Source organism: Cadophora gregata (genome assembly GCF_030347475.1).
Source record: "Cadophora gregata isolate MNR1 chromosome Unknown scaffold_11, whole genome shotgun sequence".
Taxonomy (NCBI): Eukaryota; Fungi; Ascomycota; class Leotiomycetes; order Helotiales; family Ploettnerulaceae; genus Cadophora; species Cadophora gregata.
Window position 1 is genome coordinate 1,713,324 of NW_026695934.1, and position 22,303 is coordinate 1,735,626.

The 22,303-nt window shown below is 48.2% G+C and overlaps 7 protein-coding genes across 8 annotated transcripts; 3 read left to right on the top strand and 4 right to left on the bottom strand.

Annotated features, from left to right (window-relative positions):
* Nucleotides 1-595: 595 nt before the first annotated feature.
* On the top strand, nt 596-1,309 carry ONS95_002669 (uncharacterized protein; the record flags this gene model as incomplete). Its single annotated transcript, XM_058495938.1, has 3 exons — nt 596-664; nt 770-1,080; nt 1,132-1,309. The coding sequence occupies 3 exons, from the start codon at nt 596-598 to the stop codon at nt 1,307-1,309; spliced, it is 558 nt and encodes a 185-aa protein (XP_058354667.1).
* A 1,559-nt stretch (nt 1,310-2,868) lies between these two features.
* On the bottom strand, nt 2,869-8,799 carry ONS95_002670 (uncharacterized protein). 2 transcript variants are annotated; one of them, XM_058495939.1, is made up of 11 exons: nt 8,707-8,799; nt 8,016-8,658; nt 7,740-7,957; nt 7,656-7,687; nt 7,328-7,485; nt 6,602-7,219; nt 6,413-6,543; nt 6,289-6,323; nt 5,671-6,225; nt 3,631-5,607; nt 2,869-3,571 (listed from the first exon to the last, which is right to left on the bottom strand). In XM_058495939.1, the coding sequence occupies exons 2-11, from the start codon at nt 8,600-8,602 to the stop codon at nt 2,993-2,995; spliced, it is 4,890 nt and encodes a 1,629-aa protein (XP_058354668.1). In that variant the 5' UTR covers nt 8,603-8,658; nt 8,707-8,799; the 3' UTR covers nt 2,869-2,992. The 2 variants fall into 2 exon arrangements, with proteins under 2 accessions (XP_058354668.1, XP_058354669.1); XM_058495940.1 differs by lacking the exons at nt 7,656-7,687; nt 7,740-7,957; nt 8,016-8,658; nt 8,707-8,799 and having other exon boundaries at nt 7,328-7,614.
* Nucleotides 8,800-9,313: 514 nt separating this feature from the next.
* Nucleotides 9,314-10,380, bottom strand: ONS95_002671 (uncharacterized protein). The gene has a single exon (XM_058495941.1). The coding sequence runs from the start codon at nt 10,244-10,246 to the stop codon at nt 9,587-9,589; it is 660 nt and encodes a 219-aa protein (XP_058354670.1). The 5' UTR covers nt 10,247-10,380; the 3' UTR covers nt 9,314-9,586.
* Nucleotides 10,381-10,792: 412 nt separating this feature from the next.
* ONS95_002672 (uncharacterized protein) lies at nt 10,793-13,529 on the top strand (the record flags this gene model as incomplete). Its single annotated transcript, XM_058495942.1, has 9 exons — nt 10,793-11,027; nt 11,084-11,204; nt 11,252-11,626; nt 11,684-11,788; nt 11,905-12,082; nt 12,131-12,391; nt 12,711-13,122; nt 13,176-13,343; nt 13,402-13,529. 7 exons carry the CDS (start codon nt 10,793-10,795, stop codon nt 13,101-13,103), a joined length of 1,668 nt encoding a protein of 555 aa, XP_058354671.1. The 3' UTR covers nt 13,104-13,122; nt 13,176-13,343; nt 13,402-13,529.
* Nucleotides 13,530-15,221: 1,692 nt separating this feature from the next.
* ONS95_002673 (uncharacterized protein) lies at nt 15,222-17,970 on the bottom strand. The gene is made up of 3 exons (XM_058495943.1): nt 17,888-17,970; nt 16,056-17,685; nt 15,222-15,973 (listed from the first exon to the last, which is right to left on the bottom strand). Exons 2-3 carry the CDS (start codon nt 17,520-17,522, stop codon nt 15,653-15,655), a joined length of 1,788 nt encoding a protein of 595 aa, XP_058354672.1. The 5' UTR covers nt 17,523-17,685; nt 17,888-17,970; the 3' UTR covers nt 15,222-15,652.
* Nucleotides 17,971-18,240: 270 nt separating this feature from the next.
* Nucleotides 18,241-20,216, bottom strand: ONS95_002674 (uncharacterized protein; the record flags this gene model as incomplete). The annotated part of the gene is made up of 5 exons (XM_058495944.1): nt 18,241-18,467; nt 18,517-18,901; nt 18,948-19,014; nt 19,064-19,715; nt 19,760-20,216. The coding sequence occupies 5 exons, from the start codon at nt 20,214-20,216 to the stop codon at nt 18,241-18,243; spliced, it is 1,788 nt and encodes a 595-aa protein (XP_058354673.1).
* Nucleotides 20,217-20,469: 253 nt separating this feature from the next.
* ONS95_002675 (uncharacterized protein) lies at nt 20,470-22,147 on the top strand (the record flags this gene model as incomplete). Its single annotated transcript, XM_058495945.1, has 2 exons — nt 20,470-21,236; nt 21,286-22,147. The coding sequence occupies 2 exons, from the start codon at nt 20,470-20,472 to the stop codon at nt 22,145-22,147; spliced, it is 1,629 nt and encodes a 542-aa protein (XP_058354674.1).
* Between the last annotated feature and the right edge of the window lie 156 nt (nt 22,148-22,303).

Sequence of the window (22,303 nt, forward strand, 5' to 3'; positions counted from 1 at the left end):
AAGTCCAAATGGGCTACTAGCACGTGCCTCGAAGGGCTCTAGCCTACCATGGTGTACACAGAGCTGAAGAAAGATGCCTTACTCAAGCTTGGATGTTGCTTGCCCTGGTCACTACAATCCATACTGTGTCTATTTTCTCCGATATTTATCTCAATTTCTCATCTTCACCTCCAGCTCTGCCCCATGTTCTGGAGTCCTGACGTATCCACTCTGGTGAGATGATGGACTTTGGTATTTTACTGGCCGATGCGTCAGTGCGGCATGCTTTGCTTCAATATCAAGAGTCATTGCTATTCTCCACGACCGTTACACATGTTTGGAGGCGTTTCCAGTTCCTTTGAGTTCATGACTATATATCAGAGTCTCGTCGCATACATGTTCAAGCCATAAGTCAGAATTTGAGAACAGTCCACCTCACATATCTTTTCAAGCTGTCTTTACGACCTGCCTATCTATCTTGTAGCATCTTCGAAACCAAAGCTCACGTGTCGGTATACATACTCTTACCTTACCATCTTATCAATCATTGACAGTGAAAGAAACCGAGCACTACGATAAAGGAGCACGCTTCGGTTCTTGATAGACTTCACACATCATGTCATCCCGACACGCGAAACGTTCCCATGGCGGCTCGTCCAGCAGAGGCTCTCGTCGCTCAACCCAAGTGAGTCAAGGATTGTTTTTCGTAATCTATCCCCCCGATCACCTAGGAACTGTCTCGTCCAACCGCTCTATCTAAGTCCATTCCCTGGCTAACGTCCCACTGCAGCAGAGTACAGCGCAACTGATTGACTCTTTGAACACCCATCGTATCAACACTCTCACTGAACTTTGTCGAATTGAACGAGTCGCTGCAACAGCGTCAGAGGAAGAGCAACTAGCCTTTCAAGAGCCGATGACAAGTGCTTGGACTTACTATGTCACCTCCAACAATCTCCTCAACGAGCTTCGTGGTCTTACCCGGAACTACACTTTCAGTAGTGAATGCCTGGACGACGCAAAGTGGAAAGTCAGCAACGACCCAGAGAGTAATCGAAGCTGGAATTACGCATGGCTGGTGCTAGTCAAGATGCGTGACGAGTAAGTTATTCGCCTTGTGACAGATTTAAATGATTCTGATATATCCTCGAGTCAAATGATCGAGACGTATGCTGCCAGTGAGGCTGCCAAACCCGAGATGTGGGGTGGTCGCTTCCCTGACACCGAAGAGGCATCGCAGCTAGCTGCTTGCTGTGCCTGGGAGTGGAACGAGGCCCTGGACCAGATGCTTCGACATTGGGATGTGCCTCCTACCACAACTGGGTATTAATTGTTCAGCAACCCTCGCCTAACAAACTAGAGGTTTGGAGGCGAAGCGAGACGGCACTTGAGCTGCGCATGAGTTGGTGAAATTTCTCCGGAGACTTGCTTCGATAAACGATGATTGTCTGAATATTTAGATGGATTTCCTTTGTTTTCAACATTATGGCTTTGGATGCATAGCGTGCAGGTGCATGGAAATTGGAAATGGGTACAGGAATACAGCATTGCACAAGGCGAACAGCGGGGGATCTCGTTTGATTTTTGGACGCTCTTTGATTTTCTATTATCCGATTTGTTCATCTTGTTATTCTTAGACTTCGGGAACACTGTTCTTAAGTTTCTGCTTTTCCCGTTTTCCAATTTTTGATTTTTGCTGTCCACTGTATCGGTTGTTTGCGCATGTTTGTTTTCAAGAGTCTGTTCACTGCCTGTGCCACGAAACGCGGTTGTGGCCTGTATCGGATTCGCGCCAAAGTTCGACTTCAAATTGCCACCGCACCTAGTTGCTCTAGTTTCCGTTTTCCAAGAACTCCAAATACCACAACCCAAAGTTGGGGGCGTCATCATATGATCAGGTGCTGTATAGTTACATGCCACCTAAGCAGTACTGAAAACCACGAAGCCAACGGGCATCGCCGCATCGTCTATCACGTATACCCCCTATTCAGCATCGCATTCCCCTGTGTCGCATCCGGTCGCATCGCTACCCGGTCTACAAATATATCTCTGATGACCACGAAGAGAAGTTTAATATGAGTTTTCTGTTCTCTGATTCATCCTGTCAGGCAGACTGTGAAAGTAGGAGTGAGCAATAGGAAGGGGAAGGATGGCGTGGGGGCCTTGGGGCAGAGGACGTCAATAGGATGGCACGTGATGCGAAGAAGCGATGATCACCGGTAATGCTGACATGAGTGGAGTGGAGCAGCAGTGCAGCTCAGCCTTATGGATAGTGGCTGAGGTGAGATTACGGCAGCTGGGTTTATCTTGGGATGAGAGCCCGGAGACTTATGTAGCACGGCGCTTAGGTTTGAATTTGGACCCACAGCAGTCATCTGAGATGGATGGGATTATTGATGAGGAGAAGTATTGGTGGTACATTAATAGTTTGGTTCCTTGGAGTGAACCTGATGTATGGGTAAAAGCTTTGACTCTCGTTCTCCTTTCGTGTTGTAGGAGCATCTGTCAGTGACGGAAAAGACAAGATAATAATCTCCATACAAATCGCTGCCTACATTGTCGAATCAGACCAATATTTGAGCATGTGCCTGCAAGTACCAGGTCCAGTGCCTCTTAGTACACATGGAAAGGAGATATAGAAGACTCTTTAGTATCAGCTAGTTCGACAGCTGGAAACTATCCAACCGAGAACCGTCAAGAATATTTAACATCATCCTGAGGCTCTTGGGACTTGGAAGACATGGATGCTGCCCTACAAGATCTTGTAGATTTATTCCTTGTCTCGAATTTTAGTATTTTTTATTGTCAAACTAGGAGTTATTTGTTCGCATTGTGATCACATTGGACTTGCGAGGTGGTCGCGAACTGAAAGTCTTCAAGGTTTTCAAAGCATTGATTGCGAAATAAGCGAGATGTTAAGAAAACAAAGAGAGAGCCTCATTCACACGTACAGAATAAATACACGCATCCTTCTATATTGTACAAATATTTTCAACAGCCACTACTCAGAACCTTATGGCCAAGCACAGTCCAACAAATGAAAAATAGTATATGCACCACCGATTCCACCGCACCAATCGCTGCCTGTGATCTTGCGACAAATAGCATCGTCATAGCTCGGACAGCGCAAAACGCCCAAGGTATCAGCAATCTTTGCCTTCTTGTAATCCTGTCCATTCTTCAAAAAATCACAGGTGTCTCCGAACACCTCTTCCAGGCCAATCAGATCAACGTCCAAGCTCTCCGGTTTAGTGGCCGTGATTGTCTTCTTTATGGATTGCTTGCATATGGAGTATGATTTTGTTGCTGCGTACCCCCGATACTCGTGAATGTGATTGTAATTTCCTCTGCTCTCCTCGGCATGCGTTTGTCCGAATATCTTATATCTTGACATCGGATCTGTTGGTGCTCTGCGAGGTGCTGGAGGAGGAGGTGGAGGCGGAGGCGGAGGCGGAGGCGGGGGTGCGTTGTTCAGGTTTGGGTCAATGCGGAACTTCATGCAGTTGTTCTCCATGTTAGCTCCTTGTTTGGCTGACCTACTATTCGTTTGACATTCGTCTACTAGTTTCGCAAACTGGACATTGCAAGCATCCTGGAGTTGAGATCGTCAGCAATTTTTACTCTCCGACACAGGGCATAGGGGTCGCTTACCTCGGTGAAAACCCATTTGCAGTTCCATTTCATTTCTAGTGAGATGAGGACGTCGACACCTGCTCCGTCTGCAGCATCCCATGGCCAGTTGACTACTCTTGTGTTGTGGTTTCCATTCTCCCATATCCCAAAATACGATGAGCTGCCGCAGAAGTCTCGAACGCTTTCCAAAAGCTTGTCACGGCTGGTTGTTTGACCAGTCGAGTAGCACTCTAGTTTGTTTTGCTTAAAGTCTGGGACAGAAACAGGTGGCGGCTGTGGAGCACTCGAAGTGGTCGCTGGGGGTGGAGGTGGAGGTGGCGCTGGAGGTGACGTAGGGGCTGGTACAGGAGCTACAGTGGACATCGTAGTTGGCGGTGGGAGTGGTGGGGTGGTTGCTGGGACCTCAGGGTCAGATGTAGTAGGGAAGGTCTGAACTACACAAACGCTTGGACTCTCTGCTTCGTCATCCTCCTCTTCCTGCTCCTTTTCTTCCTCTGTTTTGTTGTCGTTATCAACAACGCCTGGACAGCAAGGATCTGGCCATCTTTTTGAAGCGACTGGTTTGGGAGAACCATTCCGAATGGTTATTTTGGGCAATCTTATTGTGATAGGAGGTGGTGGCGGCCGTGGAAACGGAGGTCTCGTGGTTTTAGGTCTTCCAGTCTTGTCAGGATACGTGACTGCCACCCAAGTTCGGTCCTTGCTGAGTGTGATGTCGGAAGTTTTCTTTGTCTCCTTGTCATTCTTCGTGCTTCCTACCACAATTGTCGAGATATGCCATGTGCTCACTGTGACTGGTGGCTTTGTGATAGTCGTTTTCCAGCTGGATTCTGAGACTGTGATAATAGGGTAGTCGATTGTGGTCGTGAAACTCGGCCATGGAGGTAGGACAAAAGTACATGGCCAAAAACACCATATTTCTGGCTCAGGGGATTTCCATATGGATTGATCTATCCAGATGAGACTGCTGTTACCTCCTTCTTCCTCGTCACTCTCGCCATTCTTCAGTGGTTGACCTGGTGGGAATATGAAAGGAGCGGGAAATGTTGTGCCCCATGGTATAGTGACTCCAGCGTCCAATGGCTGGTTTGCGGGAATGTATTTTCCATCAGTCGTGTTGAAAGCTTGATTTGGGACGAAGCCAGCTGCAACGGGGATATCAAGCGGGATTGGTACGTTTGCAGGAATCTCGACTGCATTACCAACACTGCCTCCAAAACCACAACATGTTGATGTGATCAAACGGAAGAAACTGCAGTAGCCGCATGCCGATGATCCTGGTCCACGAGGTTGATTCTGAGCTCCTTCACTCGTAAGTTGAAAAACGTCGGTCGCAGAGGGATCGCTGATGGTGAATGTAGCTCTAGGAGCAACCGTAGTATGGGCCATTGGAATGACAGTGGCACTGATTGGGGATGTGAAGTTGTTTCCAACACCACCCCCTCCAGTCTCAGCATCAAAATCAATAGACCAGATCATGATACCACCAAGACAACGCTCGTTGGCCAGCTGCTCTTTCATCGCGTAGGTCTCTTCATCATCATATCCAACCCAGTTGTCCTCACCATAGGTGAAGTACTTGACCATTGCGGTAGTGTTGAGATATGGAGTGTAGCCATTTTTGTTGATCATTTGTCGGATCTCCCGGTTAGAAAGGACTCCCTCGAAGCCTGTGCATGATCCAGCATCTCCAGGTCCACTAAATCCGCAGCCCATTGCGCCACACGACGGATCACTGAGCTTGTAAGTACGCCCGTAGTATGCCAGTCCCATGTTTACCTTGGCAGGATTCACTCCATCGAACCAGAGCGGCAGGAGGTTCTTGTCGATCTCGGTTGCATCCGTGTGTGGGCGAACAATGGAGCCCAGAGCTTTGACATCGGTATCCCAAGGCCCATGAAGATCATATGACATGAATCCCATGAAGTCAACGTACTTTTCGATCTCGGACGGCTTGAATCCACGAAGGTACCAGTAATCAGGTGCAAGTGTAAGCTGCTTTTGCGTTAGCGAAGTGTTTCCCATCGTATGACACAATTTGACTCTGTTATGGCTTACACTGAGTCCAAAATTGCTGCCGAATGCAGCTCTCATTTCCTTCATCAGGAGCGTCAGATTGTCGGCGTCTGCCTTACGACCGCCTCTCTTCGGTTCCGCGGGGTACTCCCAATCGATATCAGCTCCTTGGAATCCGTATTTCGTCATGAATGAGATAACTGATGTTATGAAAGCAGCTCTGTTGGCCGCGCTAGACACCATATCGCTGTAAGCCATTTCGGTAGGTCCAGGATCATTGAACGACCACCCTCCAATTGCAATCCATGTCTGCAGCCCATTTCGTTTCAGTGCCGTGAATTGACCATATATCGGAGGATCTCGCGCGTTCATTGGGGTCATTTGAAAGGTGACCGGGTCAAAAGTGGCGAAAGCGTAGAAGAGATGTGTCAGTCCGCGAGTGTTGATCTGATTCGGAGCGATGCTATCACAAAGTCTTTCTCGGACGTTCCAGCCCTGGTAGTAGGCAACCCGTCTTCCAGAAGATGTGCCAGACGTAGCACCACAAGACGGCGGTGCCTTGATTTCACAGCCTCCAAAGCCTTTCTGACAAGAGGTCTGTTGCTTCTAGTTAGTAGCTGGAGCATGAAGGATTTTATCAAACAATGCCATTTAACGTACCAATCCAAACTGTGGTTCTGGATCCACGCAATGAACTAGAGGGCATGCTGATTAGCATTCCCACGTTATACACCCACAAGACTTTCGACTTTTGGTGGAAATGAGATGGATTGCAAGTACTTACCATCCTCTGTGCCACACCAACCATAATAAGAGCAGCAAAGCTTCAATCCACAGGAAACTGCTCCATCTTCGGAGTCGATACCACACATAGCCTTGGCATCACAATTGGATGTACACCCGGCGCCACAATGCCTATCGTGGTATTAGTAGATGTTTATGGAGGCAGGTTTCATCTGCATAATTATCTTACACTTCTTTGAAACCACACAGGCCGTCTTTGCCGCAGCAACTACCATCTTTGCACTCTTCTCCACTTGAACAGGTGACAGGCCCTCTTTTGCTGAGGGTGCCGAAGCTGGACAAGCCGACCGTATTCTTTGATGTATGTCGCAGACTATTCCGAATCGAGAGCTTCTGGGGAGCTGTGGAATTCTTTACAAGCATTGATGTGTTAGAACTTGTGCCGTTGTGGCCCCCTAGCTGGGCGAGGATATACTCTGTTCCGATTGCGAGAATGTCTACCACTCCTCGGTTTCGGTTTTGCTTCGCCAAGGTTGAGTTGCTTGAGGTAGTCGCAACTCTCAGTGCCCTAGTCGAGTTCGCACTTTCCGGTATCGTATCATCTGATGATTCCGTCTCATTCAGTGACATTGGAGTTGGGTTACTGAATGCACTAAACTCGGAAGAGTGCTGCACGTCAGGAGTGTCAAGCATGGAGCTGCTGTTCAATTCTTGCGTGTCCAGTGGAATGTCGATGCTAGAGAATTTGACCAAATCCTCATCAGTTAGACCTGCCATATACTCCAACACATCATGAGTTGTCATCTCTGCCGAGTTGACCTTCGTTCGGCGTCCCAAATTTCCCGTCCTAATTATATGGTGAGCTTCCATATTCAGAACAGAACGGTAGAAGCCACAACAGCGCAAAAGATATTCTAATACTCTAGAACGCAATGGGAAATAAACTCATACGTACCATGTTTCCGGAACCGCACCAGTCTTGAAAACTTTCGCGGGTATGTTGTTATTGGGCTCGTTGACCATCCTCATCCCAAACATTGCAACGTGACGCTCGGTACTGAAAGGTAATCCGTTTCTGGCAAGCTCATTGATAGCCTCTTGCTTGAGTATCCTCTGTTATGCCTTAGCACCATCTTCTCAAGTTCGAAAGGTTCGGACCCCAAGCTTTCAAGTTAAGGCAGGAAGATATTGAAATGCCACCTTGGACGTGTCTCGGCTACCTGAGCACGATTTCCATTGATAATTCCTGCGATTTGGAGCTTTTAAACATGGAAGATACATACCTGTAGTTGTGAGTGTGCGGTAGCTTGCCAGTCTAATTATGTCAGGAAAGCATCATAAGATTCAGAGTCATAGAGTGTTCTTACTCTGCTCGGATCGAGTATAGTCTCTGGCGTCGTCGGGATCTGGATCTGGATCCGTAGGATCAGGGACTACTGGACCAGGGCCGGGGATCAGTCCTCCGGTACAGCCGACATTCAGGCCCATCGGAGCGCAATATGTCAACCCTGGACCGCCATCGCCCTCTACTGCGGTCCCAGCTAATCCTGGTTCATTTCCAATACCGATACCGCCCTCAACCATACTAACAGTATATCAGCAATCAGCCATGCTATATTGTGGTGGATGTTCTTCACACTTACGTGCGGGGTGGGAACTCTTCACAGGTATAAAGTCGGCCACTTCTTCGGGTAATTATCTGTTGTTGCCCCGTTGGGTCATCTGGATCTGGCCCTCTTTCTGCTAGAATCTCTCTGTGATTCAAAGGATCGATTGTTTCCAAAGCGGTCGAAAACCAAGGTCCAGGCATCACCGGTGGCTGGTTGTTTCTTGGGCATGGGGCACCAGCATCCCAATTATCAGGACACATCTTGTTTCCCTTCTTGGCACTTGTGCCAGGATGGAAATCGTAGCTAAACAAAGTAGCACCACCATTGATGTGTCCTACTATGGAACGAGCTTGAGCACGAGGGGAACTCATCCAGTTCCTCATATTCAGGCATATTGCTCTCATATAAAAACAGTTATACTGAAGAATCGTTGAGGTTGTTACGGGGACAACAACAGGTGTGTATGGATGTGTTGCAATGTTTGGCTCACGGTGCCAAGATGGCCTATGAACACCGTTATCAACGTGCCATACATAATCTTGTATATATTGAGCATCCGACAACGCTGATTGGCAAGTAATGATGAAGAGAACGACTTTGTGTAGCCATGACAAAGACATGATGTTGGAGATTCCAATTGTGTCTGGAATTTATCGTCGAACGCCCTGATAGGCAACTATGAGTTGATTTTAGTATGAGTTGGTGATGGTGAAAGATATCTTACATGGTCTGGAAGAGTAGATCATGAATCTGAACGAGAGAATATTGAGAAGAAGAAGGAGAGCTTGAGAAGAAAGGAATGACTGATCAAATGTCAACAGATTTTCATACAAGCCGCCATGTAAATGTTCTCGCGACTACAATCTACTATGTACCTAGTCTAGAATGGGCCGGTCCTGAGTTGTTCCATGGCACAATTCTGTTCGACGCCGCCTGGAACGATCCAATTCTGTGCCCATTTCGCTCAAACATGTACGCGGGATTTTTGCTAGAACAGGATTCGGTCCGATGCAATGTCATCGATTGTGCCCTTAGAGTAGTATTCGGATACAAGTGGCACAAGCGTTACTTGTACTTTGGAAGGGTCCGGAATAGAATGCCAGCACAAACCAAGTCACCCTATTCGTTGACCTGCGCGAGACGTGGCTTGGCACCATGCACCTTTTTGACATGTCTGACAGGGAAAAGATATGTGGATCGTAATGATCATGCTTCGACGTAGTCTGCATGTCATTAATTCTTGGCGGGGACTCTAGATGCTTACTCGAACTCAAGTCGATCGGCGAAAGGTCATTTGACAAAGTCTTAAGATTGCTATTGAGAATTTCTATCTTATATTGGTTTCAGAAAGGGAAGGTGAACTTCCACTTGCCAAACATAGGAGAAGGGCAGTAGGTAAGAGTGACAGTGGTTGAAAACTCATTTAGAGGATCTAGAAAGTGATTCAATTGCGTTTTGCTCCATTTCGATATTTTGCAGGGTACAATATTTCAATGTAGAGAATACCTTTCCTGGCCATTCACACTGGCTGTAAATGTGAACCAACCGATGTTATCCTTGATCAAAACCGCACAAGAGAACCACAAAGCTTCCATCTCCTAAACTTATGAAGCATCATGCTGTGGAAAGTCTCCAGCCTGAGCGGCGAGGCCCTCCAATCCCCCAACGTGCACCAAACTTCCTTCTCCGGCGTATTGCTGCTGGGCCCCCATAGAAGACTCCTCGATACCCCTGATACCAGAATCATAATCGACCTCGATCTGAAAGACCAAGTCAGGCTCAGGAGAATGGTATCTTAGAACATTTTGAAAACCGGCACAATGGAATTTCTCCGGACCCGTCTTCGAGAGGCCAAACACTCCGCGGAGCAAGATCTCGAATGGTGTAAGGTATTGGTGCACCCTTCCAACAAGTTCTCCGATGGTAATAGCATGACCATCTTCGTTCTCGATAATCAACGGTGTTGGCTCGGAGGCTGTATCTCCGCTGTCTTGCCAATAGTCCCAAGTGGCAATCGCGGCTACCTGTACCAACATTCGAGCCCGAGGTGGCGTGGTTGCTGGCTGGTCTGCAAGCGGATGGGGCCGCTCAGTGTCTAGAAGAGGATGTAAGGCTGATCCTTCTGCGACCATGATATCCTCTTTGGGCCCAAATAGAGGCCAGCGTAGCCGTTGCATGACCTCCAGGTCCATAAGAAAGTCCATGTGCTGACGTTGTTGGGCGAAAGAGCTTGGCATTGGCTGGGATAACGAAGAGTCTGACATTTTCTTTGTGTCAGAGGACGTTGTGAATGAAGTTAAAATGCAACTGCAGAAAATTGAAAGAAGAATCGGTTTCGAGGAAGAACACTTTAAAAAGAATGCGAATGCGAAAGCGAAGTGCGGACTGGATGTAGGAGATCGACCGGCTGCCAAGCGATAGGCGAGCTCGTTTGCTTCCACATCAAGCCTCCTTTTCCGCAGCCAAGCTATGCAGGTACCCGTCAGCGTCAAACGAAATATCTCTTTAGAAGCTGCATGATCAATCCTAGTAGGTAGGTACTTTTGGATGCTGGTATCGAAGCCCATGGACGTAATATTGAATGAATGCGTTTGCCAGGCTTATGCCAAGCTCGGGTGTGCCAAATGAGCCTGATGGCTTCTCAGGGATCATTTTAATTCCATCGTGGACACCGAGGATAGGTTTCGAAGGACGGCGTATGAGATCTTCGTTCTCAATTCGAAGGGACTAGTATCCTCATCAGTTCATTCATATACTGAGTCTCCTCTGTATGTTGCCCGATTGCCCAGCAACATTGTTCCAGAGTACTCATGATGTTTGTTTCTCTTCGAGCCACCACGCTTTTGTTTACATTGGCTGGCAACTGTCTAGCTGCTATCGACTGTAGATACAAAGCAGACACCCGAGATAATGTAAACTATTACACATGTACGGAACTTGCGTTGAGATATCAAATCTCGACCGAGCAGCTCTTCCTGTTCAATCCAGATCTCAAGACGGACTGTAGCAACATCAAACCCAATACCAAGTACTGTGTAGCTGGAGGTTTGTCGAACGATAAGACCCTTGTTTGTTTGACTTCACTGATGATGATTGTGTAGTTACAGCGGTAACTGTCACAACAGATGGCTTCTGTGGTCCTAATCACGGAAATGCTTCGTGCAGAGGATACTCAGGTGGTCAATGTTGCAATTCTGAGACCTGGAAGTGTGGCAATTCCGCGTAAGTCTACAATACTGTTTCTTGTCGTCTGCACTAACTAGTTCAAGGTCGGACTGTCAAGCGGGAACATGTTTTGAGGGGGGGTGCACCGGGTTCCCGACCGAGTTCTCATTGAATGGCGGCTCATGTGGTTCGCAAAACAAGTATCTCAAGTGCGGTGGTAAGTGGGGCGACTGCTGCAATAATAGTGGTAAATGTGGTACGGGAGAGGCATTCTGTGGCAAAACATCTTGTCAATCTGGCAATTGCAGCATACTGCACGAGACTGCTACTGCGGGCGCTGCTGTACCATGGCAAACTGGCACAACTCCTGACGGGACATGTGGAGGTGCCAAGGGCCATACTTGCGACGTTGTCTTTGGCAATTGTTGTAGTAAAGACGGAGTTTGTGGAGGATTAGAGACACATTGTGGTGCGGGATGGTATGTGATTGAGAATCTGATATATTTTGAACATTTTACTGACTCGAGATTAACCAGCCAAGAGGCATTCGGACTCTGCAAAAGGCAACTGGTGACTCCTGGAAGCGTCTCTCCAGACGGTAGTTGCGGATCAAGCAGCGGCTATGTCTGCCAAGGCTCCCCGTTCGGTAATTGCTGTTCGTCAAGTGGCTTTGTATGTTCAAAATTATCCCATTACTCGAGAGACTGAAAGTATCTTTTGCGATTATCAAGAGTCGAGCCAGTGCTAATTTTTCAAGTGCGGTTCCACAACTGGTCATTGTACCGCTGGCTGCCAAGCAACATTTGGCTCATGCACAAAAACAGACAGCTCCCCTGATGGGACATGCGGAGGAGCAAATAAGTTCAAGTGCGCAGGATCTGGTTTCGGTGACTGTTGTAGCTCCTCTGGCTTTTGTGGCAGTACCGCAGGTCATTGTACTGCAGGGTGTCAGCTGGCATTTGGAACTTGTACTAATCCTTTAGTATCTCCTGATGGGACTTGCGGAGGAACGAACAAGTTCCAATGTGTCAGCTCCGGCTTTGGAGAATGTTGCAGCTCTTCTGGGTATTGTGGCCGAACTGATAGGCACTGTACTGCTGGCTGTCAGACCGAATTTGGCACTTGTACTGCTCCCGATTTGTCCCTGGATGGGACCTGTGGTGGTGCAAACAAATTCAAATGTGTCGGCTCAGGATTTGGAGACTGTTGTAGCTCTGCTGGTTACTGTGGAAGTACCACTGCGCGTAAGTTTTGGTGGACTGAGTTTACCTCTATTAGAAACGGGACTGACCTACTCTTCTTCCTTAGACTGTACTGCTGGTTGCCAAACACCATTCGGAACTTGTAAAACCACCGATACATCTCCCGATGGAACCTGTGGCGGTGCAAAGAAGTATAAGTGCTTAAATTCCGAGTTTGGGAATTGTTGCAGCAGTGGGGGTTTCTGTGGTAGCACCGCTGCTCATTGCGACTCTGGTTGTCAATCAACTTTCGGGACCTGCTCTGGAAGTAAAGTGTCACCGGACGGTACTTGTGGAGGAGCCAACAAGTATATTTGCCAAGGATCGACCTTTGGAAATTGCTGCAGTTCCTCCGGCTATTGCGGAACCACGACAGGCCACTGCACAGCTAGTTGCCAAACGGCTTTTGGAACTTGCACAAGCACCGATCTATCACCAGATGGCACTTGCGGCGGTTCTAATAAGTATAAATGTAAAGGATCATCATTTGGAGACTGTTGCAGCCCAAGCGGCTTCTGCGGAGCTACGACTGATCATTGCGGTGCTGGCTGCCAACTCACCTTCGGGACGTGTGCAGCTGTCACTACGATTTCACAAGCTCCTAAGCCGACCGACGTATCCACCGATGGCGCTTGTGGATCAAACGGCAAAAAATGTCAAGGTAATGGGCTGGGAGAATGCTGCTCTCGAACGAACTTTTGTGGAAGCACAGTAAACCATTGCGCTCAAGGATGGTAAGGGATGAATATTCGTCCCTCATGTGATAACTCTAACACTCATCTTCCAGTCAAACATTATTCTCGAGCGCTTGCTTGAAAAGTAATGTGCCAACCCTGGATGGCTCGTGCGGTTCAGCAAAGGGAGGTTTCACTTGCGCTGGAGGGCCATTTGACGGAAACTGTTGCTCTGCAGGTGGATTTTGTGGAAACACGGCTGCACACTGTGGCAGTGGATGGTAAGTTTTGTTTTCTATATTTCAAAATCTACGACCATCGCTAATGGCAGTGCCGTAGTCAAAAAACCTCTGGAAAATGTACGTGAGGAGTAGGACATTTCAATCCAAATATGTTTCTAGAATATGTGGCGCATGGCATGTCTGTAAATAATTGAGGCTAAGGACATTATATCAGGACAGTGCGACACTCAATGCTACAATTGAATGAGATAACCTGTTGTTGACATTCCAACCATGCTTCTCGGTCGAGCCTGACTTGCCGCTGTTGAATTATTTGTTTCAAACAATCTGTAAGAGTAGCACAGAACAAGCCTGCCTCACATTCAACCATTAGTGAATAACGACAAAATTTGAAAGCCAGGCTCAAGCCTAACTTCGTAGGTATTTCAGTACCAAAGACTCTCTGTGGGCCTCACCAGACCAAAACAAAAGACAAAGACGGCCAGACTAAGAAATGGACTCTCAGTAGTGGCGTTTGAAATGGGCTCGTTTCCATATATTCTTTATCAAATTTTCATGGCATCAGTGCTGTAGTGTTAGTGTTCAACTGGTGGATAAATTTTCTCCAGAATTTAACAATTCGGAATAGTCTGACATACCCCGCAAAGATTCAATTGGTGACACATGGGTGATAGAAGTGTGATGTTTGACAACAGATGAGAGGATGACAACAACGGATCTCTCTCAAGGAAATGTCCCAACATCAATGGAGTCTTTTTTCCTGCCAGCTGGAGCTGGGACTGTAGAGCTTGCAGTGTCCGATTTCTTGCTCCCACACCTTGATGGAAAACTGGCGCTAAGATTTTGGTCACTCACACACACACGGCACCTCCAAGTCATAGAATGTTACTGTTGTAACTTCGCTGCTTTGTTGTCCTACAATCGGAAGCTAAGATGATGTTTATATAGGTCTGCCTATCCCTCTTAAAGTCCAACCCCACGAAATGGAGTGACTGAGACCAAATACATTCACTCCGCTTCTACCCCTCACCACCTATTTCACCTTGAGGAGGCAATGAAACATGCTATCGTGAATCTAATGTTTGTTTAATCAAATTATCGAAACATTGATATCTAATTTTCAGGTCAGACTCGCGAGACATGTATTTGCTGTACAGGTTTCGCCTTCCCGTGGAGTAGTGGGAAACGATGCAGGTTTGTTTACATCCTCGCTTAGCTGCCACGCTACGCACGATCACACATTTGGCACAAGCACGGAAACTGAAAGGATCTCACATTGTTGCATGTAATTCAGGTGCTGTGACTTGTGATAGTGCTTCTTGAAGAGACATAGCCAATTGCCTGTGATTACACCTGACTGGTTCACATCCCATAACTCACCAACGCTTTACAAACAGCCCACACCCGCAACCCAACCACCAAAGAAAAGCCCACAGCAACCATTAAAACAAATCTTCTTTCTACAGAGACCCAAACCATCTCAAATGTTGCCACTCACCCCCTTCCCCCAGCAAATCCCTCCTCGGCCCTCTCCCAACCTACATCCACCCCACGCCCCCACCTCACACCTCAACCTCTCCAACCTCGACCTCATAATCTCCATCTCCACGCTGTACTCAAGCCGCACATCCTCATGCTCACTTTCATTTGCAAGCCCAAAGATAAGAAGTTTTCTTCTTTGAGCTTGGTCCACTACCTTACCTCAATTGAGTTGTCGAAAAAAACCTACCCTCTGAGGGTGGAAGGGGTATTAGAACAATAAATCTATATACTTAGACCTAAGTAGCGAAAGTTTCTAAGTGAAATAGATATATCGCAGTAAACATACAAGTCTTCTGTCATAAATCACATCGCTGAAAACGTAACACTACCCTCCGTAGCAAACGAGCCCGAGTGCACACACAGACTTTTGTCCATCCCGTATCTCATAACCAAATGTAGATTATTGCCAAGTAATATTACTACAGTAGACTGAAGTGAAGGATATCATTCATACTTTTCATTACCAGAGGAGGGCAGAGAATCTGATGCCCTGCCTTGCCACTACATAATTCTTTACTAATCAACCAATCAACCAACGATCCAGCTTCTGAAGCCGGATCGTCGATCTTCTGTCTGTGTCTTGGCCTGTATCTGTATCTCTCTATACTTACTTCTTCTTTCTTCTAATCCAATGCGATGCTCCATCTACGTCTTTCCCACCACGACATATACACCCAACAAAACCCCGATGAATCAATCCAACAATCCCAGTCTCCAAAACGCCATTTCCCGCCATAGTGATCATAAAATATACAGACCTCCCGTTCCTCTTTCATTTCCTTCCTTCTCATCAAAATCCAAAGTCATCACCTCCCACCAACCCCACCATCCTCTCCACTTCCCTCTAAATCACTACCGCTCTCATCCCCATCACCCCCCTCATCATCCTCCCATTCCCCACTTTCGAGATCCTTCCCTCTGATGCCGAAACTTGCAAGGAAACCTAGAAAAGCAATACCGCCAAAGACGCCCCAGGCGAGGGCTTCGCCTTTAGGATGTACACGCGTGGCGATGGAGAAGAGTCCGCCGGATAGGAAAGGGCCGGCTGCGCGGCCGGCGGCGGAAAGAGTTTGGGCGAGGCCGTTGAGGGTGCCGAGGACGTTGTGGTTGGGTGCGCTGTTGGTGATCTAGACATGGAGGTTAGCGTTATTATTCAGAAAGAGGGATTTTTCTTGAGGAGGTGAGAACTAATGAAGATGCAATACTTACGAGCAGTAAAGCACTCGTTAAACCCCCAACAGCAGCAACGGTCTTGACCAACAATACAAAGCCCAGCTCAACCCATAACCACACCTTCCCATTCGCCAATCCAAACAGCGGCTTTGAATCCTTATACCCCACCCAAGGCATCAAGAGCATCGAGATGAAGAACAAGAACAAGCCCGCTCGATACGTCGCCCTATTTCCCATCTTCTCCTTCAGCTTCCCAAAAATGCCGACTTGGAACACAATCGTCACGATCCCTGCGAAAGAAAGCGAGAGGCCGATTTCCTCTGGCGAGAGGTTGCGGCCTGTCGGCTGAGGAGACGAGGCGAAGATCGGGTAGAGCGAGTTGTAGGATATATTGGATAGCTGGAAGACGAGGTAGGTGCAGAGGAGGAGGATGGTATCACGATTCAGAACTTCCTTGCTGGTGAGCTGACTGTCGTTATGTGCGAAGAAGCCGCGCATGGAGAGGAGAGATTGCGTCTCGCTCTCATTGTCCGTCTCTTCCTCTGAATCAAGGCCGTCCAGTCCTGTTCTATGCCGAGAATCCTGATGTCCGAAATGCGCTCGTAGATATGTAGGGCGATGTGATGCGCCTGTGAACTGCCATATCCAGCTGAACAGATTGCCTACTCTATCCTTCAGCGGCGGCAGATCTTTCGCTTCCTCCAAACTTTCTTCCAAGAAGAATCCCGTGAGCACCAGATCTATGACCAGTATCGTCGCCGAGAAGAGATTCGGCAACAAGTACGGATACGGATTCTTCGTGCCCTTCCTAAACGGATTATCCTGCATAACCAGCAACCCACCCACCGCCGGTCCCGTAATGCCCCCAATACCATATATGACCGGCAGATACACAAACGCCTTACTCTGATTACTCCTATCCGTGATCTCCCCCAGACACGTACTTATGACACCCTGATTCCCATTCACCAGCCCCATCAGCGCCTGCACCAGCACCGCCTGCCACAACGTCCTACAGAACCCAAACGCGACGAAACACCCCGCCGTCAGCGCCGTCCCCAGCATCACGACCGGTTTCCTGCCCACGCGATCGCTCAGCCATCCCCAGAAGAAATTCGTCGCAAACTGCGCAAGCGCAAACGACGACGCAATCGTCCCCACATATAACCCTATCTGCCCGACGTCTACCTCAGGAAACGTACTCGTCATCTCAGGTAGGTACGGCGAGATTGAATTCAGCGCCGTCTGCTCGGCTAGCGCGATGACTGCCAGGATAGCGAGTTGTTTCTTCGGGAGGGGCGACTTCGAGTGCTCATTGTCTGCGAGTCCGCCGTTCGGATGTGACTGATGGCCATCATTATGCGAGCCATCAAAACCGACGCTGCTTGTGGAAGAGGGCGAGATGGGTGGTCGGCCACGGGATTTGGGCGGTGGTGTGGGAAAGGTTTGGTAGTGAGGGGTGGAGGATTTGCGGCGCTCCATTTCGGCGCGTTTGGAGGCCATTGAGGGCCAATTTGGAGGGAATTTGTGTCGATTGGGTCGTCAGGTTCGTCTGATGGGTATTTCTTGTCGTACAGTATCGGCTTCTGGAGGCAAGTTCGAGGCTGCGGAGTTGGTCGTGTGCTCGTCGTCAAAGTGGGCTGTTACCGGCAGAGGTGGAGTCAGACTGAAAATAAGAATACTAGTCAGCGAGAGGGAAGAGAAGAGCTTGATGTCTCTTCCTGTTGTCAGAAGATCAATCCATCGGCGATGCCATCGTGGGACGTGGAAGATTGTGGTTGTGGTCGTGGTGGTGCAAAAAGCAAAGTTCGAGCTTCCTTCCCAGGCAGCCAGGGCGAGGTTCCTTCAGTCGCCGGGGCATTACCCACCCAGTTTTGCATCGACATCATCGTCGGTGCCGCTTGGAGCAGAACTCGATCCTAGCGCAGCCACCACTGCACTTCCTTGTCATCGTCACATCCACAATGAAGGAAGAACTTCGACAAGAAAATTGGGAGATCAAGGATTGAGGGAAAATCTCTTATACTGTAGACATTTTGTCTGAAGGCATGGAGAATGCTGATGGCTAAAGTGATAAATAATCCGGGTAAGATCCCAGCTTCAACTGCGAGACATCGACATCGACATCTCATCACATCATTCAGGCACAGACGGCAGATCACCCACATCGCCGGGTCCGATGGAACACCAATATCGCCAAGCCCGCGTCACCAAAGTGACTTCAAATCCAGAAGAGCTTCTTCAGCTTCTTCTCCTTCTCATCCTCCAAAAAGTCATTGAGCCTTATCGCATCATGATCGAGCGCCTTACCGAGATATATCTCAGGTGGTAGAAAAGCACATTTGTCAACCTCTCGAGCAAGATATCTGCAGACATGGTTATGAAGCAAAATTGCCACTCTTTGGTGACCTCGTTCTGTCAGACGCCATTGTTTATTTGAACTCTCCTCTATCAATTTTATTAGCCTCACAGACCTATTTTGACTCGATATCCTTACCATCAAGGAAGAAATGTTGATCTTCCGGCCGGCCATCGAAGTCCACCTCGGTGTTCAACCACCCCGAGGTATCGAGCCAAAACACATTTTTATCGCCGTCCGTTCGTAATCGGTCTACCACCGCGTGAGTTGCTTGTTCGAGCTGTCCTCGGAATGGTCTCATGATAAAGATAGGGACACCTGCAGCTGCATTCTGCGCCGAATAAATGTATCTCGAAGAATCCATTGTTGCTGCCGAGTATTTGGGATATGCCAGAGCCCGAATTGCCTGTATCATCGTGATGTAGGTTTCTTCGAAAGTAACACTGAGCTCCCACAATGTTTTGTTGTATTCCTGAGTATGCGTCTGGAATGAGTCCCAGTCAGAAGTGCCGATGTTCATAACCTGGGTCAATCGTTAGAGCTGGAAGTTGCGTGGCAGAGTCTCTTACGATGACGTCCGAAGTGTAGTCCTGGAAGAACCAAGGATGTGTGTACTGCTCTGAGCCAGCAGGACCGCTTTCAAGAATTTAGTCCTGACTTGATGAAATCGAGAACAGGCCCAAACCTTTGAAAGAACACATCTGCAAGTCCAGCAGGTGATCCTCTTCCACCAAGGCAGTCCTGGATGAGGCACATACCATCGTTCCCAATGGTAACATGGTCACTGCCAAACATTTCTCCGAGCAGATACTCCCATCCCATTACACCTCCCAGAATTCCACGGCTACTGCCAGAGGTCTTCTGTTTGTCTCCGCTAGGATTAAATCCGGGCAAGTCTGTCACTATTTCTAGCATTCTTCTCTTTATTGTGCTCTTCGCTTGCTGCGGAAACTGGTTCGTGGCGGTAGGAGCATCTTGGAATGGCAGCAATTGTCCCCCTTCGTCTATCCAGATCCCCTTGATCTGGAGTGTCTCAACGGCATCACCTCCAACCATGGGAGCAATGATCCGAATCTCGTGACGTGAGGGCGGATTCAAATTTCCCCGACATATCGATATCAGCGAAGTGGCATTGGGAAATATGAGATATTCATCATCATCGATTCTGACAAGCAACGATATCGGTGCTGCATGGGTGGTATTGGTCAACGGTAGAAAGGGCAAAGTTGGGGAGATATTTGTCGATTCTTTTGCAGAGGATTGAGTCTGTTGTTCGCTGTTGTGGAGAGAAATGAGCACGGTTGAGCTCCCGTTGACGGCGAAGTCAAAATACACACCTGCAAAGTTTTAGCAGCTTTCGATGCCAAACTCCTGTGCTTACCTGGAAATGAGCCATCTTTATGCGTTCCGTCTGCAGTCGCAAGCCAGCGTCCGACAAACTGCAATATTGTCAATCGAGGTTGCAAGTTGGCAGTGCTGGAGAAGGAGTCTACCCGAATGTATGGATGGCTGGCATCTATGAACTGCAACCTGTCCAAGGTCGGAATGTCAAGAACCATTTTCGTGTTGTCACGATATCGGCCGTCTTGTCTTCTCAGGAACGCCCACCAAAGCCCAGCGACAAGGAACACACATAACCACACCACTTTGCCCCAACTCCGCAAACGCGTCTTGTGAGAACCGTATCCGTACTTCCGAATAAGCTGAGTAGGAGGATTAAACTGGATCGTGGTGCGCAAATCTTCGAGTAGGACGTCAGACCATGGCGTTGATGCATCAACCACCGTGGGTGCCAGTGGCGTGTCATCTGGTGTTGAGTAGGGCGAATGGTAAACCATTATTGGTAATGAAGCTCTATCTATGAGAAGCTAATACAAAGAGTACTATCCGAGAGCGTAAAGTGTTGTTGTGAAGATTTGAGAAGATTGGATTGCTGCAAATAACTGACTTGATGAGCATCCAGGAACAGCAGGTGCGACCACGCTCACGGCGGACGAGTCCAGATTTCATCACCTTCATCATATCCAGATCTCGCCAACTTCTTGTTTCTATGTCCTCCGTTTGTAGACTTCTGGCACCTGCACCAGAACCATGTTGCCATTCTTGAAGAGACTCTTGCTGCCTCTTGCTGGTCTTTGCTTCATCTGCATTTTGCTCGAAGCACCAGTGTCTCCGGACTCACGATATGCCTCACAATTTTTCGAGATGAATGACCCTCTAAGAGTTCCAATATCTCATTCCTTCACCAATACTTCAACCCACAGAAGCTTCGCTGCAGATGAGGTACCAGAGATAAAACTCAACAAACCATCAGCAGACTACATCATTCCAGTTGCCCCCTCAGGAATAAACACAGTAGTACCACAAGCTCTGCTCCATCTCACAACATGTCCTCGGTCCCCAAACCGCTTCACAGGACACATCCGTCTCCCAAACCCCCTCTTCAATATCTCCATGGACCCACCGTCTACCCGGACAGAAGAAAGGCGCACCATTTGGAATCCAACCATCTTCGCATTGCCATATTGGGCAGACAATCAGTACATCATCGTCAGCATGGTCGTCGCGCACGGCGAAGCTTACCGTCGGAACGTGCTTTGTGAAGCGAGTTTCTGCCGCCCAAAGAACAAGCGGTCAATAGCAAGACGCGAGAGAATCTGTACGGAAGATGATTTGCGAGTATTGGGTCCAAATGGAGGATTGAGATGTGTTACAACGCCGATAGAGGTTGATGTTCCGCCGACTCCAGCAGAGCGTTGTTCGGGCATGGAACAGGTAATGGCTGATATTGCAGGCTTTCATGATCCAAGGCTGTTTTATTCTGGCAGAGGAGAACCCATTCTCATGGTTGTTTCGCAGTAAGGCATCCTTCTTGAGAGATGTTTGTCCAGTACTAACAGTTTACAGATCAAGATACGCCTGTATTGGCCTATGGGCAATCGATCTACGAGTTATATATCCAACCATCCAAGAAACATTTGCCTCATCTCCTCGTCGACTTGGACCCGGCCCGCTGATATCGTATTCCACACTGACGGAACTCACTCGCAACCCACCTTCGACACGCCAGAGCTACGAAAAGAATTGGGTGATGTTCTTCCCTTCGCCAGCGACATCCTACTTGCAATACGAATTGAACTCCACAACGCGGACCTTTGCTCAATTGATTGGCGGCGGCTTGACAACGCAAAACATGACCGATCCATTTGAAAAACCTTGCCTTGCAGATGGACTCGGAGAGACAGAAACAGACATATTTACCGTCAGCTCATCATGGCATCAAGCCACACCTGCCTTGAAACTGGTGCTCTGCACACGATCAAACACGACTTGTATCGCCGACAACCCCACTACCGTCTTCTTCGCCGCCATCCAACGTAAACACAACAACGGATTCGGCCTCCCAATACGCTACGAACGCTACTTCGTCATCTGGTCCGCCACATGGCCATTTAATATGCTAGCAGTCAGTCAAAATCCCATTCTGTTAGCAAACGAGACCAACAGAGGCTGGAAACCAGCCGAGATCTGGGACGATGTTCCGGAAGCTGAAGACGAGAAGAGGGGAATCTGGGGCGATTTCACTTATACCACAACTATCGCGTATGCGTGGGGAAGAGCAGAGAGCGATATCAGAGAGAAGGGTACGGGATACCTGGATGATGAGGTTATCTTGAGTGTGGGTATTGATGATAACAATGGGTTGTATGGAAAAGTTGTCGCGGCGGATTTGCTGCAGTGCTTGAGGATCTGTCCTGGCCGTTCGTGACGTAGGAAGAGGAAAGTGAGGGATTGAAGAATAGATGTTTATCAATCATGCTCCAGACTGTCCCATTGCTTGACTTGACGTCTCACCTCTCCTGAGCCCTGGAGTAGATCAAGACCCGCAATTGTCCTCAGTAAGCGAACCTTCAACAAACAATAT

What these genes read in the sequence shown, in the direction of transcription:
- ONS95_002670 (XM_058495939.1), bottom strand. Translation starts at nt 8,602, where the DNA reads ATGTCTTTGTCATGGCTACACAAAGTCGTTCTCTTCATCATTACTTGC. An exon ending in GGTGCGGTTCCGGAAACATG is followed by an intron (nt 7,220 to 7,327) that starts GTACGTATGAGT and finishes CCATATAATTAG; the next exon opens with GACGGGAAATTTGGGACGCC. An exon ending in GCAAATGGGTTTTCACCGAG is followed by an intron (nt 3,572 to 3,630) that starts GTAAGCGACCCC and finishes TCTCAACTCCAG; the next exon opens with GATGCTTGCAATGTCCAGTT.
- ONS95_002673 (XM_058495943.1), bottom strand. Translation starts at nt 17,522, where the DNA reads ATGGCCTCCAAACGCGCCGAAATGGAGCGCCGCAAATCCTCCACCCCT. An exon ending in TAACGAGTGCTTTACTGCTC is followed by an intron (nt 15,974 to 16,055) that starts GTAAGTATTGCA and finishes CTCCATGTCTAG; the next exon opens with ATCACCAACAGCGCACCCAA.
- ONS95_002671 (XM_058495941.1), bottom strand. Translation starts at nt 10,246, where the DNA reads ATGTCAGACTCTTCGTTATCCCAGCCAATGCCAAGCTCTTTCGCCCAA.